At 38.3% G+C, this 17,219-nt stretch overlaps 1 protein-coding gene across 5 annotated transcripts in view; it reads left to right on the top strand.

Moving 5' to 3' along the window:
• The window catches only part of LOC108102308 (zinc finger protein 2), a 34,649-nt gene that overhangs the window by 10,464 nt on the left and 6,966 nt on the right, over window positions 1–17,219 (top strand). For 4 of the 5 annotated variants that reach the window (XM_017207069.2, XM_041818568.1, XM_041818566.1 and 1 more), the window contains exons 3-10: window positions 427–474; window positions 5,487–7,103; window positions 8,191–8,372; window positions 8,621–10,237; window positions 14,050–15,420; window positions 15,484–15,695; window positions 15,751–16,113; window positions 17,030–17,170. In XM_017207069.2, the coding sequence (XP_017062558.2) occupies window positions 5,518–7,103; window positions 8,191–8,372; window positions 8,621–10,237; window positions 14,050–15,420; window positions 15,484–15,695; window positions 15,751–16,113; window positions 17,030–17,170 (5,472 nt within the window). In that variant the 5' untranslated portion in view covers window positions 427–474; window positions 5,487–5,517. Of the gene's footprint in view, window positions 1–426; window positions 475–5,155; window positions 5,274–5,486; window positions 7,104–8,190; window positions 8,373–8,620; window positions 10,238–14,049; window positions 15,421–15,483; window positions 15,696–15,750; window positions 16,114–17,029; window positions 17,171–17,219 lie in introns of those variants that run through there. The other variant, XM_041818567.1, reaches the window with a different exon arrangement.

A 17,219-nucleotide genomic window follows, 5' to 3' on the forward strand; every position in this document is an offset into this window, starting at 1 on the left:
AAATATTGTGCTTATGACAACATATTATATTACTTACATAATATTAAAGTTAATAACAAATAATACTGTTTAGTTTGATAACCTCCTTACACAGTCACTGTAATGATAAATAGCAGATGGCTAAACGAAGTACAATAATGAATATGTTTTCTACCCGAGCCGAGTGTTATTTTTAACACAGGTAGCTGTGAGTAAAGGTTATATCCGATTCCCAATCAAATATGTCACAGAGTGACAGGTAGTTTCAGCCCCTGAACACTATAAGCCCTTAAGATGAACACATTTGTTTAATTGATCAAGGCCTAAGGCATTATTTTTGATTTTAAATTAGTCCTTAAGAGACTTTATTAATTATAAATGCTAATAGACTAATAAAGTGTATAAATATAAATGCATAAAAATAAATGTTTTCTTATTTATTTTTAGAAAACTGGCAGTCTTTTAAGGGGATTATGCCATTAATTCAATAAATTGGTAAGTGACACTAAAATACATTAAATATGTATATTAAATGTAAGGTTCCTAATTTATATTAATTTGAAACTTATTTATTTGTGTGAAGATCTGGGTAAGACAACCTGTCGGCTTATAAATATATACTTGGTCATTGTTTTCCGATCTGTTCTTGGTCTTTTATAAGTTTAACAGTTGTGCTGCTGATCAGCACACTCACGTTGGGATTGTATACTCACATAGTTAAATAAAGTTCACTCAAACACTGTCGACTGCATGTAAAGGCTCAACAGCTCGATAGCCTGTCCTTTTCTTTCATTTCCAAACAGCCTGAATCACAATACCCGATTCCGACTCACGTACCAGTATAGACACAAGATTCGTATTGTATTGTATTATGGAGCTCATACATCACTTTGTTTCAATAAACATAAGGCAAGGAAAACAATTCCTTTAATATAAATACAATACAATTTTTTCATATATGTTTTTGTGCCTTGCTGATAGTATACATTGGTATGTTTGATTTTAGTTCATAAATTCGTTTTATTATTTCTGGTTTTTCTACGGTGCCTTTTTCAGTCTTTGGGTCTTTGGTCAATCCTTATTTCCGGCGATATTCTTTTATTCATTCAGGGTAATAGTCATTGTTATTTATTAATTAATAGGGTCAAATTGTGAAGCGATAATGGCTTTAACTCTTACCCATATTAGTCTTTGAATTGACTTGATCTCTCTCGGTGTCAATAGACCAATAAACCATTTACTATTCTTGGGAATAAATATTTGAATTTATTAAAATCAATACCTTATAGCACATTATGATATTAAGCCATATTCTCAACTGAAGTGAAAACTCTACAACCTAAGGAAATCGTTATTTATGTGTTATTGGTAATGGCCAAAAATAGTTTATGTCCTTGTTATTGTTTCTTATAAGTGTAACTTTATGATGTCCCCTCCGGTGTTCTTATAAATTACAATTGAAGACAAACTCTATTCAAAATTATTACAAAAATATTTTATGTTCTCCAAGTTTCAATCTCAACCACTTTTTTTTGTGAGACCCTTAGGACGTCAATTTAAATAAACTATTGACAAAAATATTATTTATAGTTAATACCGTTTTTTCTTGGTTAGTTGGCGTTGGAAAGGGCGTGGTCAAGTGGTATGGATATATTTATAAAATATGTATCAATATTCAATGATTTTGTTATTAAGATAAGTGTAGAACACTAATATTTAAAATATACAAAATTTAAAGTTACTTCTGTCATATTCATTCGCATGTCTGGCGAATTTGCAATTAACATATTCATGCGGCGAATACAATCGGCGACGATTTTAATGAAGGCTTAAAACGAAAATTGTTTGCCCTTTTCTGAACTTCTTTCGTTCATTTTGAAAACAGTTCATCAACTGAAGCTTTGTGATCTCGACTCGATCCCGGGACTCATACCGCTTAGCTTTTGCCTTCTGGTTTCCTTTTTGTCGCTATTCTCCACCTCCCCAGGTATATTGTATCGATTCATTGATCTTACCGAAATGAATGATTGTGGGGCTCTGGCGGAATCAAATGACCACAGATATATACACATACATAAATAAATACTCTTAAAAACGAACCAACTCAAACCGAGCAAACGACAAAGGGGAATAACAATGCAAGCTAACCCCCGGACATCGTCTTGTACCTCTAGACCCTCGGCAAGTGACACTTTTGTTTTATATTCGCAACTTTTTATGCTGAATCTCTGAGAACAAAAGACGATTTCTTAGTAAAAACTGAACACAATCACAGACATACCGATTGTGTATTGTACTTGGAGATTGTACCTTCTCCATCACCACCCATACCGCTTTTACAATCTTTGGATTTGTACTGCTGAAGAGCACCTTAAGCTGTACCTCCTTGGCCACAATTTTACCGAAAATCACGTAAAATTATATTTAAATATACATTTGAATTAAATATGTTAACTACAATTTGTTACTTTCAATAAATTTATAATTTTTGAAATTCAAGCTAAGTTAAAAATTTGAATTAAATATCTTAACTACAATTTGTTACTTTCGATAAATTTATAATTTTTGAAATTCAAGCTCAGTTGAAAATTGTACACATACTTACGTTTTTATGTAAAACTAGGCCCCAAGATAATGTTTATTAAGTATTCCGTGCGGTCAGTCGAAAAACGGTAAAGTAGAACACTAACAATGTGAACCAAGTAATTACTGAGCTCAACCCGACTAGGCAATTATCTAAATTGCGTTTTCCCGACTGAATTATACATATGCATTTAATGGAAACTTGGGCTCCGATGACAACTTAAATATTGTGCGTGTATGCAATTGCACACGAGAATAAAATAAACCAATTATATCATCGTACTCACCTCAACCAATAAATGAACGAATGACTTGAAAGGTAGAATATTGTTTATTGTTTGTATTATATATAAGTATGTATGTTGTTCTCGCGGTTTTACTGTGGTGTAAAAAACCAACATCCTCGTACGTACATACATACATAAGTAATGTTTGAATTATTGGCTAGAAAATTGACGTATACTATACTTTCACATTTTCTAACTTTACCATAAATTGCCATTATATTACCACCTCTTTTGTCATATATTTATACCTAGTTCCTTATACCAAATCACAAATTTGTTAAATTTTATGAAAAAGTGTATTTTTATACCCGTTACTCGTAGAGTAAAAGGGTATATTAGGTTCGTTAAAAAGTATGTAACAGGTAGAAGGAAGCGTTCCCGACCCTACAAAGTATATATATTCTTGATCAGAATCAATAGCGAAGTCGATTGAGCCATGTCCGTTCGTCCGTCCGTGCGTATGAACGCTGAGATCTCAGGAACTATAAGAGATACAAAGTTAAGATTAACCATGAAGATTCTTGAGGTCCCTAGGTTCTTAGGACCCTTATTACAGCATCCTGCCACGCCCTCTCTAACGTCCACAAATCACGAAAAACTAAAATCGCTGAAATCTCAAGAACCATTAGAGCTAGAAAGTTGAAATTCAGAATGTATAATCTTTAGATGCCGGGGCATCTTATATATTATACGGTTACACCCACCCATACGCCCATACACCCACAAGGCTCAACAGACGGTTTCCGCATTTTCTAGAAAAGCTCATATCATAACCATAAGTGATAGAAAGTTTGGATTAAGCATGTAGGTTTTTATGATGCTCCCAATGTGAATTGTTTTTTCGGATCCTCTTGTTTAATTTGTTAATGTTATAGCTTAAAGGTAAACGGGTATAGTGTATTTCTTGAGAAGTATGTAACAGGAAAAAGGATGCACTTCCGACCCTACAAACTATATATATAAATAATCTTGATCAGGATTAATAGCCAAGTCGATCAAGCCACGTCCGTCTGCCATTCATTATAACCTATTTTGTCCATATCTATTTACAAAAGACTTTTCAAATCGAAACGTATTATTTCGCGATTTATTAAGAAATGTATGTTAACATTATGTTATTTGATAATTATGATATTATGTCACATCAGTACTTAATTCTTGTATTCCTATTTTAAATAAATGCTTTTCCCAGAATTGTCAGATCGTACAGAAGAGTGTTAAAGAAACCACTCGAAAGAAAAAAAGGCAAATGCGTCTGCTTTAATATAAAGCCCACAGTGGTAAATATGCGTTTGCTTCATAAGTAGCCTTTGTCAGCATTCGCATTCCTGAAGAAAAGCAAAAAAAGGTTCGATGGGCTAAATGTGCAATGGAAACACGCGGAGCTAAACTTGGGCCTGGATTTGGCTCTGGTCCTGGCCCTGGTTTCAGAATGCGTCAAGAGTTGTTTGCATACCAACTCAACTGTAACCTCACCTTTAAGAACAGTCGAAACCAAAGTCTATAGTCAAACTCGCAAGGCAGAATCAAAGCAAAACACCACCGGGCTGCATGCCACTCGATGGTGGTGGCTGATATATCGCGGAATTTGTATGTGGGTGTACTGGCTACAAAGCATAAGCAAAAGTCTGAAAGGGCGACTGAGTGAAACCAGTTGAGGAATATGAAGAACAGATAACGACGACTCCAGAGAAATAAAGACATACAACAAAAAGGCACGCGCGAATGGTCCGAACGAATCAAATAAGGGACGGATGCAGATCGAGGGTGTGGGGATGACAGCAGGAAAACCTTGACTTTCATTGTTTTGTGCAAAGCCATAAGGCAGTGAACTTTTCTATTTGTGCCTACACCTACAAGCGAGACAATAATTTTGTTAAGTATCCTAAAAGCTGTGATGGGACACCTACTCATCTCCGCACGGGACGGGAAGAATTAAAAAATATTTGGTAAATTTGTAGATATTGACAAAAAATTAAATTATTTTAATATTATAAGCGACACAGTTTTCCGCGGATTGTGGGCGTGGCCAGATATAAACATTATACATGCTTAAAACCCTACTTTCTAACTCTTATAGATCCTGATATCTCAACGATTTTAGTTTTTTGTCTTTTGTAGGCGTCACAGAAGGCGTGGGTGGATGAAAATGTCACTTCAAGCTCCGGTGGCATTTCAAGAATGTGTATGCTTGGTCCTGACTTTTTAGCTCTTACAGTTATCAATATCTTAACGTTTTTAGTTTTTCGCGGTTTTTGGACGTTAGAGTTCCTTAATTTCTCTTCTCAATATGTTCGAATTGTCAATACTTCTTTGGAACTTGTCGTTCCTACGGATTGGTCACTTAGAGATTTCTATAGTAACTTAAATTCATCTGTCGAGACCTCAACCCCAATGAATACACATTGAAAATTTTTTGAGGTGGTAAGTATAACACCAAAAACTATACTAAAACTAAAAGGGGTTCCTAAGAAGACTTTAAGAAAATTAATAAATTGATTTAAGAGGATTTAATTTTGACGTCATACATTTTAAAATTTTGACTGTTATGTGTTGCATATACCATGGTCTTAACGTTTTAACTCGTTCAGGGATATTTTAATTTGAAACCTACTAATATTTGTAATTAATTTGCAGCTACAATAATGGTAATGACGACGGCTCTCAAATGTCCAGTTCTGATGTGGAAACTTTTAACGGCAAAATAGTTTACAATCTTGATGGCAGCGCATACATTATCGCCGCAGACAATGCCAATGGATGTGGATCGGGGTCTGCCCAATGTTATGCCCCAACTTGTGCTTCAATAGGTAAACTCTCTAAGGTCAAAGACCGTGGACAGGGGGAGAAAGAAAAAGAACAGCACCATCAACATCATCAAGAGCAAAGCGAGAAGGAAGGACGAGAAGATTCCGTGGGTGCTGGTCCTGGTCTGGAAGCTTTATCAGGAGCAATCTACAAATCGAGTCCAAAAGTTCACTCTTTTCGTGTGGTGTCCGCGCAAGATGCAAACTCAACTTGCCAAGACCAAATCAAAGCATTTAAAATCCAAAAACCAATTTTAATGTGTTTTATCTGCAAGTTGTCCTTTGGGAACGTTAAGTCTTTTAGCTTGCATGCGAACATTGAACACCGACTCAACTTGGAAGAGTTGGACCAGCAGTTACTTAATCGCGAGTACTCCAGTGCCATTATTCAGCGAAATATGGATGAAAAGCCGCAGATATCTTTTCTGCAGCCTTTGGATCATAATGTCACCTGTGCTGCTAATGACAACACTGAACAACTTCAAATAACACCTGAGGTCAGTGGTGTTGCGAAGTCTTCGTCTCCGCAACCAGGTCTCGGAAATGAGGATGATCTGGAGCTCGAAAAAAAACAGGAGACTGAGCCAGTCCGAACCCTGGAGCAGGACCTAGAGCATGAGCCTGAAACTAATCAGGACACTAGTAGAAGTAAAATGGCGGCACCTAGTGCATATCTTCCGTCATCATCACCTAAAGTAGCAGTAAAATCAACTGTGAAATTTTGTTCCTTAAACTCAGAAACAGCAAAGACTAATAATCTATCAAAAGTATCCTCAACCAGTTCACCTACATCGACATATACATCCGGAGAGGTCTCATTACCCAGTACTGATAATATAAGTATCAATAAGTTAACCAATTTTAACCAAGGAATAGAGCCGCCATCGTCATCGTCATCAGAGATCGAAATGAAAACCGGTTCTATGTCAACGTCACCTCAAACAAATGATTCTGATTTCGTGCAACTGCAGCATGTGGCGACGGGTGGCATACACCCTTCTCAGGTGACTTCCTTCCATGCATCTTTAGCAGCGCTGGCCGCCAATGATTCAAATGACAACCGGGTTAAGTTGATCACCGAGTTCATACAACAGCAACTTCAGCAACATCAGCAAAACAGTTCCATAATTCCCAGCCAGTGCCCCGATCATCCCGACCCCAATGGTGACTGCAAAACCTGCGAGCTCCTTGATATTCACAAACGATTAAAGTCGCCGCCCTCTTCGCATTGTCATCTCTCTCAATCTTTACCTCAGCTTCAAGTTCAATCACAGCCCCAGCAGATTCCACATCGATCTCCATGCAACAACAGTGTTGGCCTGGCCATATCACCCAGTGCCTCCTCGGTAACAAGTGTTGGGAATGCATCTAGCGCCACATCTAGCTTTACAATTGGCGCCTGTTCCGAACACATCAATGGTCGTCCCCAAGGAGTGGACTGTGCGCGGTAAGCAATAACTTTAAAAATAGTAAGGGACAGCAGTTCGGGTTTCAGTAAAGGTCTGGGGGTTGGTTGAGTTTACGGTTGGTAGGCAGATACGGGCCTTGCCGCAAGCGGTTTATGGTTGATTGGTGAAGGGTTGCCGTTAAGGTCTGTCACAGGCCAAGTACAGGGTGCGAATATTGATTTGTAGGCAAGGGTTGCGTCCATATCGCCCTAATACGCGTAATTATTAAGGCTGCATGAATATGTGACTGGAACTGGAAACATCCTGCTACCATTTGACAATAAGTCATTAGGCTGGCAACAATAACGTCATAGCTATATGATTTGTGCCTAAAGGCCAACAGCTCTCTTGCTGTTCATTTAAACGCAAATGACGATTGGGATTCGGATGGAAGGCTCTCCGGTTAGTTAAATCCTGATTGCATTACGATTGATGATGAATGATGTTCGCTCCCAACATCAAAGATTTAGCGTTTTTCCTATTTTCTTTTAAAAATTAGCTCTCTTAAACATGCACTTACATTAAAATAGTTAAAAAACAGTTATTATATTTTGTATTTACCCTTAGTTATTATTCTGTTAGTCTTAATAAGTTTCATGCCACTTTTCGTCCCTGATCCCATGCATATTTAAATTAACTCTGAGTATTTCAATTAAGAGTATGTTTGGAAATTTTTGTTATGTTGATCTTATTATTATGTGTGATCTGTTGGGATGGTGGTGGCTGAACCAAAAAAATTAAGCCAATTGCGCTGATTTCACTTAATAAATGTTTTTGTTCGTCTGTCGGTTCCCAATTGTCACAATTTAATGGTGTCGCCTGGGTCGAGGCGCACAACTGTGGGTTTGGTTTGGTATCATTTAAAAATTTCCGTCACTTTATTGCCGGTGACACACTAATAAATGTGGAAATGGTTAAAGGTGCCTTTTTTTGCGTTTGTTCTTTAAATTAAACAAATACTTCTACTTCTTATTCAATTATAAGGAGCAAATTAATGGTAATATAATACAATACAAGCTTTATTTATTATTTTGACCGTAGTTTAATAAGGATTATATTATTTTTTTTATTGCTTCTTGTCCACAGCTGCGAAATGCTTTTAAGCTCTGCTCGTTTAAACAGCGGCGTGCAAATGTCTACTCGAAACTCCTGCAAAACTCTTAAGTGTCCGCAATGTAATTGGCACTATAAATACCAGGAGACACTAGAGATCCACATGCGGGAGAAGCATCCTGATGGGGAGAGTGCCTGTGGTTATTGCCTTGCAGGTACTTAAGCTAAAAATTACGATTTATTCTAAAAATACAAACCTATTGTAAATTTTTATGTATCGAGACACATTTTAAAAACAGAAATGGTATATTAGTTTAGGTAAACCTAAAAAAGCTGCGTTTATTTCATTTTCATTGAAAATCATAATCAGTTTTTTTCAATTGAGACCAAATAACTTTTAATTTGTAACCTTAAAAAGTTATTTTCAACAAAAGTTTTTTATTAACGTTCATTTTTGGCACAGGACAGCAGCATCCTCGGCTGGCACGGGGAGAATCCTACTCATGCGGTTATAAGCCGTATCGCTGTGAAATCTGTAATTACTCCACAACCACCAAAGGCAATCTCTCCATTCATATGCAATCGGACAAACACCTGAATAATATGCAGGAGCTAAACAGTTCACAAAATATGGTAGCGGCTGCGGCTGCTGCAGCAGCGACTAGCAAGCTGCTAATTTCCAGCTCGTCGTCCCAAACCGGTGCTGGTTCCAACACCACCGGATCCGGTGCTACTGGCGGCGCTGGTTGTGGCAGTGTCCAAAACATTGGCAGCAACTCGACCCAGGGTGGTAATGTAGCGACTGCTGCCACGGGAGCATGTAACTCCAATGCCAATGCTGGAAGCAGTGCCAACAGTGGCAGCGCCAAGCAAAAACCCTTATTTCGATGCGACATCTGCAGTTATGAGACTTCCGTGGCCCGCAACTTGCGGATCCACATGACCAGTGAGAAGCATACCCACAACATTGCAGTCCTGCAGAACAACATTAAGCATATTCAGGCATTCAACTTCTTGCAACAACAACAACAAGGAGTCACTGGCAATGTGTCCAGTCATTGCTCCGGTAGTTTTATACCCGAGGTTGCGTTAGCTGATCTAGCGTACAACCAGGCGCTTATGATCCAGCTACTTCACCAACAGCAACAACATCAGCAGTCAGCTAATACCAAATTATCACCTTTAAACTCACCTGTTGGCACTCCTGATCAGTTTTCTTTCTCACCTAAGCCGGTAAAAATTAGTCATGGATCAGCAGTTGGCATGGGCTTAGGAATGTCAATCGGAATGACCAATTCGAACGAAGTACCTGGCGAGTTGTCTGGCGATCCTCATCCACTGACAAAACCAGATAAGTGGCCCAAGGCTTTCTATAGTTGCCTTATCTGCGACAGTTTCAGTACAAACAACTTGGATGATCTCAACCAACATTTGGTAATAGATCGATCCCGGCAATCGTCCAGCGCATCCTCCGAAATAATGGTAATTCACAATAACAATTATATATGTCGGCTTTGCAATTACAAGACCAATCTTAAAGCCAATTTTCAACTGCATAGCAAGACAGACAAACACTTGCAGAAACTCAACTTTATTAACCACATCAGAGAGGGCGGACCCCGAAATGAGTATAAGATGCAATATCAACAACAACTGGCAGCTAATATTGTGCAATTGAAGTGCAACTGCTGCGACTTCCACACAAACTCTATTCAAAAGCTGTCCCTGCACACACAGCAGATGCGACACGACACGATGCGAATGATATTTCAGCATCTTCAGTATATTATTCAGCAAAGTCAAATGCACAAGAAGTCCCCATGCACTGTAGAAGTTGATCCTCAATGCTCTTTTCCGGGTGAAGACCAGCAAGTGCAGTCAAACTCACCCACGAAAATGCTCCTTTGCCAGATATGCAATTTTACCGCCAGTAACCTACATGAAATGATTCAGCATGTGAAGAGTATTAGGCACATGCAAGTTGAGCAATTTATCTGCTTACAGCGTCGCAGTGAAAACCAAGAAATACCAGCACTAAAAGAGGTGTTTAAAGTGACAGAATGGATAGCAAACACCGAAGGTAAGTACGATTTATAAATGTAATTTTCTTGTTTGAAATTTTAGCTTTTCGAAATATAGAAAGAACCTCGATATAATGTGTTAAAGTGGATGTTGGGGTGAACAAAAAAATGCCTTCTTTTGCGGGAAAAGATGTTTTCATTCATGAAGAAATCTTAAACAATATCAACAAATAAAAACAAGAGGAAACGCTATAGTCCAGTGCCGCGACTATACGATACCCGTTACTGTTTTACACAATTTGAAAATTTCCATTTTGCCAGTGGAAATTCACAAGGTCAGAGAAAGCATGTTGAGTAACTGATGGTGACGTCACAGCCCAGCTTTTCTAGAAAATGGGAATACCGATCACTATAATAGTACCACTGTAAGATGCGCTGGCATCTAAAGATTATAGATTTTGAATTTCAACTTTCTAGCTCTATTATTTTTCGCGATTTGTGGGCGTTAGAGTGGGCGTGACAGGATGCTGTAATATACTTGCGCTGCATAGGGAGATCTCAGCGTTCATACGGACAGACGGACATGGCTCAATCGACTTCGATATTGATCCTGAACAAGAATATATATTCTTTGTAGGGTCGGGAACGCTTCCTTCTACCTGTTACATACTTTTTAATGAATCTAATATACGTAGAGTAACTACGAGTAACGGGTATAATTATGTGTTTCGAATCAATTTAAAGGAATACATTTTATAAATAGTAAAATGCAAACCCTGACACAAATTCTCTCCGTTCCTCGAGACAAGCTCGACCCATTCTCCTGATAAATAATATATGTATGTATATGCACAGTGGCTTGCAGCTTTTTCGCGTAGTCAAGCAAAATCATACCCGGAAGATGTAATCTTCGCGGACTGGTCGATTTTCAATCTTTTAACGATGGGGTGGGCGACAATGTGCTTGACGGCAACCAAACACTGAGGTGAAGCATGGAACGGGGGTCATAATATGTTTGGGCTTGTATGGCAGCCTGTAGCAGCCTGTCGTTATACCTGTTACTCGTGGAGTAAAAGGGTATATTGTATTCGTTGAAATGTATTTAGAAGATAGAAGGATGCGTTTCCAAATATATAAAGTATATATATTATTGATCCGAATCAATAGCCGAGTCGATTTAGTCATGTCAGTAAGTCCCTCCCTGTGACAGTGTCTATCCATATGAACTCATTAACTAAGGAAATAAAAGTTGGGATTAAGCTTGCAACGTAGCACACATTCTTTTCAGTATATTTCCACCCTGCCAAATAGAGTAGAGCTTAGGAACCAGGTCGAAATGTGGGGTTCAGCATTAATAATCTTGAGATGGCAGCGCATCTTAAGGTGGTACTATTATCCAGTCACACCTACTCTGACGCCCACCAAGAACGAAAAACGGACGGTGCTTTTTGTAGAAACGCTGAAATCTCTGAAACAATAAGCGCGTTTTTTGTTCCGTATCTAAAATAATTATGCGAAAAATTCGCGAACTTTAAAAGCTAGAATGTTAGGCTTAGACATGCGTATTTTACTCTATCATAATCTAACGGCCCCAAACCGCGGAAAACTGCGGGTTCAAGGTAAAAACCTTTTATATCTATAAATTTACCCAATATACATATTGACACAATATAAAATAAATGTATTTTAATAAATGCATTTTCCGCATTTCACATTTATAAGTTAATTTGGATCCCTGCAAAATTACATCAAGCATTAGAGCCTATTCAATGCTTTTATCGGTAAAAGAGAAGTGTCATCCTTTTTAAATTTCTTGTTCCCAAAACAGAAGCCACATGCAACAACAGTGGCATTGAATCTTCTGTTTCTGGCCTGTTCAGACCTTAGACCAGCCGTCTCAGTTTACACCGTGTTCCAAGGCTTTTGTTTTTGTTTACAATTTCAAGAAAAATCTCTCATCAAAAATCATAAGTTTTTCCACCAGTTTTTTTTTAAGTCGCCAGAACAAAGTCCAAAAAGAATAAAAACAAATTTAAAAATATATATTTCTTTTCTTAAAGAATTATAATTCATAAAATTATAAATTTAATAACGGAAGAAAAATAAAAATCTAAAAATGCTAAGATATGGGACCTTTTCATCGACTGTCCCAACAAACAAAAATATCAGAAACTATTAAACATCTAACACGTTCTATGAGTAACAGGTATAAAAAATTATATTCCTAATCCATATGAAAATTGTTAGCTTGAATATTTTTGGGCCACAACTTGTTTTGTATTATTTTTATACTATATATCGGCTTAATGGTTACCATTAACTTTGCAAAATTTGTCACGTTTAACACAAGATAGAAATAAATTAAGTTATACAGCTACGAGTATAACAACAAAATGGAAAGTTCGTAAGCTGTTATTTAATATTCCACAATTATCCTGCTTAGAATAAATACATTTGAAAATGTGTATGCAGACTTATGAAGTCTATCATTTACTTATATGAATAAATGAAAACGCAGTTCGTATTTTCGAAATAATCTCCTTCCCATAAACCATAACAATATTGTATTGTATAATACAGTTCATTCCTTCGTAACTCATCATTAAGCGCTGATTTCAGTTCAATTTCTTCAGCCTCGCTCTTCGATTATTATCGTCTTTGTCTTCGTCTCGTCCTTCGTACCCATCATCGCGGAATCATCTTCGCTTTTGCGTAAATTTTTCGTTGCCTTTGCTCTCGTCTTCGCCCTCTCTTTTCTTTTGGCGACTTATGTGCGCGCTGAGATTTATACGCTGAAGCTGACCCTTAAGGAAATTATTACAAATTACTTAAGAATGCAAAAACGATTATGTGTATCCATCGAATTTGCAATTAGTGACGTGCACACTTTGCTCCACACCAGCCTCAGTCTCAGGCTCGGGCTAGTCTTTCCTTGCTCGCGTATGGATACACGATGCCCACAATCCAAAAGGCCAAACAAATTTACTCCACATCGCAGTGTGAGATTCTCATATCAGATGCGCGCGGCATCGTGCAGGGCCGAACCGCAGGCATAGCACCTAACCACAAAACTCCGAACGCCGAGCCCCGATGAACGAGAACGAACCTCGCAGAGACACAACAAACGGTCCACCGCCACACGGATATATAGCAAACACATAGCAGTACCCCGCACCGCATCAATTTGAAGCCAGGTCAGATTCACTTACCCCTGCCCATTCCCCAGCCACCATCAACCGCAGCAGCGCCCACTCCTTTTCAGTTGTTGATAATTGCACATGCTGCTCTTCACTGTTGCAGGGTGTCTGGTGTCTGTATGCAAAATAAAATGCTTGCGAATGTAGACAATGAGGCTCAAACGATCTTTGCCTTCTGTGCCCGATCGCCTCGGATGTGCTCGCCGAGAGCCTTGGGCCTGCGAATTTAAAAATACGGGTTCGTTTGCACTTTGAACGTTTTATTTCTCGTTGATGGGTAAATTTTTTATAGCTCTGTAAAACATTCCATTGAAATATACCACATTTAAATTTACCCTTAAGTCCAACAATATAAACAAAAAATTATAAAATTTTTTAATAAATTACGATTATCTATTAACATTAGAACAACTATTATCTATCTAATTAATTCGCATATTACATAAACAAAGAGAAACGTTTATATAATATATTTCAACATTTTTATGTTGAAGCTATCACGATTTCTTCCCGAATGAGATTTCAAATGTTTAAATGTTTAAATGTCGTATATATATGAAGACGATATTAAAAGATTGACATTAGTTTTTGAAAATTCTGCCATATAATATTACATTTTTTTTTAACAAATGTTTTAAATTTTACGATATTAAAATATAATATTTAAATTTTAGATATTACAGTTGAGGCTGGGTTTAATTTGACAAGGACCTTATCGAAGGATGCTTTCTCTGATACAAGCAATTCTGTGCCATCATCTGCGACTGTAGTCCCTGCCATTTTGAACGCCAGTATAATTTCACCAACTTCTTCCTTAAACTTTGCGACACCGGGCGAAAAGACTGAGGAATCTACACTTTCGACGACTGTATTCAAATGCAAACTCTGCGAGTACTTCGTTCAATCGAAAAGCGACATTGCATCCCATATTGAGACAGAGCACCCAAATGCTGACAGTGATGATTTTATAAGTATACCTACCAATACGGCCGCTCTGCAGGCATTCCAAACAGCTGTGGCAGCCGCTGCTCTGGCAGCGGTGCAGCAACGATGTGGCACTATCAATGCACCAACACAGGATACCGTTGATGCAGGTAATGACACAAATATCAGAGATGGCCCTTTGGCCATTAAGAAAGAACGTCTTGATGAAGACGATTCCATGGCAGTGACGGAGGATATCAAAGAGGTAACTTCTCAGATTCTGGCTTCTGTAGCTCCGGAGTCGCCGAAGGATCAAGAATCTCCAGTGGGGGTGCAGTGTCCGCTTTGCCTAGAGAACCATTTCCGGGAGAAGCAATACCTGGAGAACCATTTAGCAAGTGTTCACAGCGTTACCAGAGATGGTCTTTCACGACTCTTACTTCTGGTCGATCAGAAAGCATGGAAAAAAGAAAGCGAGACCACAAATATACCTGACATAAAACCTCAAACTCTTTATCCGACTACTAGTACTGATGAGGGGAAACCATTATCTAACGAAGGCTCATCCAGTGCCAACACAATAAAAGTATCCACTGCAAGTAGCACAAGCCTTCCAGTGGGAATGCAAGGTCTAGGACTCTCTTGCCAACAGTGTGAGGCTAGTTTCAAGCATGAGGAACAATTGCTCCAGCATGCGCAACAGAACAAACATTTCTCGTTGCAAAATGGAGAGTATTTATGTCTTGCGACCAGTCACATTAGCCGTCCCTGCTACATGACTTTCAAAACCATTTCAGCTATGATAACCCACTTCCAAGAGTCACACATGAGCTTGGTTATCTCAGAGCGCCATGTATATAAGTATCGGTGTAAACAGTGCTCTTTGGCGTTTAAAACCCAAGACAAGCTCACAACGCACATGCTCTACCACACAATGCGGGACGCTACAAAGTGCGCTCTTTGCCAACGCAACTTCCGCAGTACTCAGGCGCTGCAGAAGCACATGGAATTAGCGCACTCTGAAGATGGAGTCCCATTAGACAGGCAAAACAGTCCGCAGCTTCCGACATTAATAGCCGAGGACACTCACAATCTTTCTCTAGCAGAAACTAATGAAAAAGGTACACAACATATTTTATAAAAAAAATTTAATCCAATTAACAAAGCTGTTTAATTTGTTTCAGAGGTCACAGGCAATGATTTTGAGTCAGAACTAAGCAAGGAAACTAGACACTTGTCTTCTAGCCCAATGTCTCTGGATTCACAATCCCAACAGCAATACCTCGCAACTTTCGCAGCTTTGCTCAAGCAGCAACAGCAATGCAATTCAGATGCTGTAGGGAAGCACCCAGAAGACTTTTCGCTCTCCGCTGGAGAATTTTCTCAACACTTGCAGGTATATAATGAGTTTACCACCATGAAAGTCAGTTCACTAAAAGACATTTTTTCAGGGCCTTCAAAATCTGCAACATTTTCAGCATATGCAACAGCAATTCGGTGCCGTAGCTGCCGCATCAGGATTACCAATAAACCCAGTAGACATGCTTAATCTAATGCAGTTTCACCACTTGATGTCCCTTAACTTTATGAACCTAGCACCCCCGCTGGTGTTTGGTGCCAATGCCGCCGGTAGCAGTGCAATCCCAGCGTCATCAATGCAAAACAACATCATTACCTCCTCCTCCACAGTCGCATCTGCTCCTGGATTATCTGATGTTCAGATAGGCAGCGGTATCAACGCCCTTCCGGGAGACTCTGCTAAAGCTACTATAGTTTCAGCTCAATCTCAGCACAATGCAAATTCCAACTCTCAGGTAATATATTAAGGTTTAGAAGGAAAAAAAGGATATAGGAAGATCCCATCTTAATCCGTTTCGGCTTTTAAATATATCTTTACATTTTCTATACATTTGAAGATCCGTCCGTTTTAATGCAAACTTTTATATTAATATAATATTAAATTAATATATATCTCGTGTTATTAACGGCAAGCGGGAAGAGGATAGTATAGTAATATTAAATTAATTTAAAACTAAGCGGAAAGAGGATACATTTTTAAACACCTTAGGTATTAAAAAGATTTTTATAAACTTGCGCTTGTTAGTATAATATATAGTATATGGAATAACGTCATACACGTCATACCATTACGAGATTAGGGACCATCGATTTTAAAAGTTTCCGAACGCCTTAATACCCGTTATAATTTTTGACCCTGTACTCTTTATTGATTGGTACTACTCATTACTTATGGAGTAAATGGTATGAGGCAAGGTAGAAAGTAAAGCATATATATTCTTGTTCAGGATCAATAGCTGGCTATGGCCGCCTTGTCCGTTTGTCTGTATGAACGAAGAAGTACAAAATATGCTATATTGAGATTAATCATGGCTTAGTCCTGCCACACCCACTCCAAAGCCCACAAAACACGAAAACTTAACTCGCTGAGAGCTCATGAACTATAAGAGCTCGAACGCCACACCGAACCTGTATATTTTACGTGTTCTTCATCTAGAATAATATCCAAGTCAGTCACATACTGCCATGTCCGTCTTGTTCGCAAACCATAATAACCATACCATAACTTCATAGATCTTACCGATTTCTATTATATAAATAGCTGTTTTCTGCCGAAATAGATGAATACACACATAAAACATGGGCAATATATTAAGTATATTATTATCAACCCTTTAACGGTTCTTGGCGGTAAACGCTTTTGTCTTTAAGCTGGCCAGCAACCAAAAACGTGCCCGTACGCGTATTACAGATGACCAGCTAAAAATTTTACGCGCACATTTTGACATAAATAACTCCCCAAGCGAAGAGAGCATTATGGAAATGTCCCAAAAATCCAATTTACCCATGAAGGTAAGTCTTCAAAAGTAGACAGTAAAACTTTTATAAGACTTTTTTTATC

The sequence above is a fragment of the Drosophila eugracilis genome, unplaced genomic scaffold (genome assembly GCF_018153835.1).
Source record: "Drosophila eugracilis isolate 14026-0451.02 unplaced genomic scaffold, ASM1815383v1 contig_340, whole genome shotgun sequence".
Lineage (NCBI taxonomy): Eukaryota > Metazoa > Arthropoda > Insecta > Diptera > Drosophilidae > Drosophila > Drosophila eugracilis.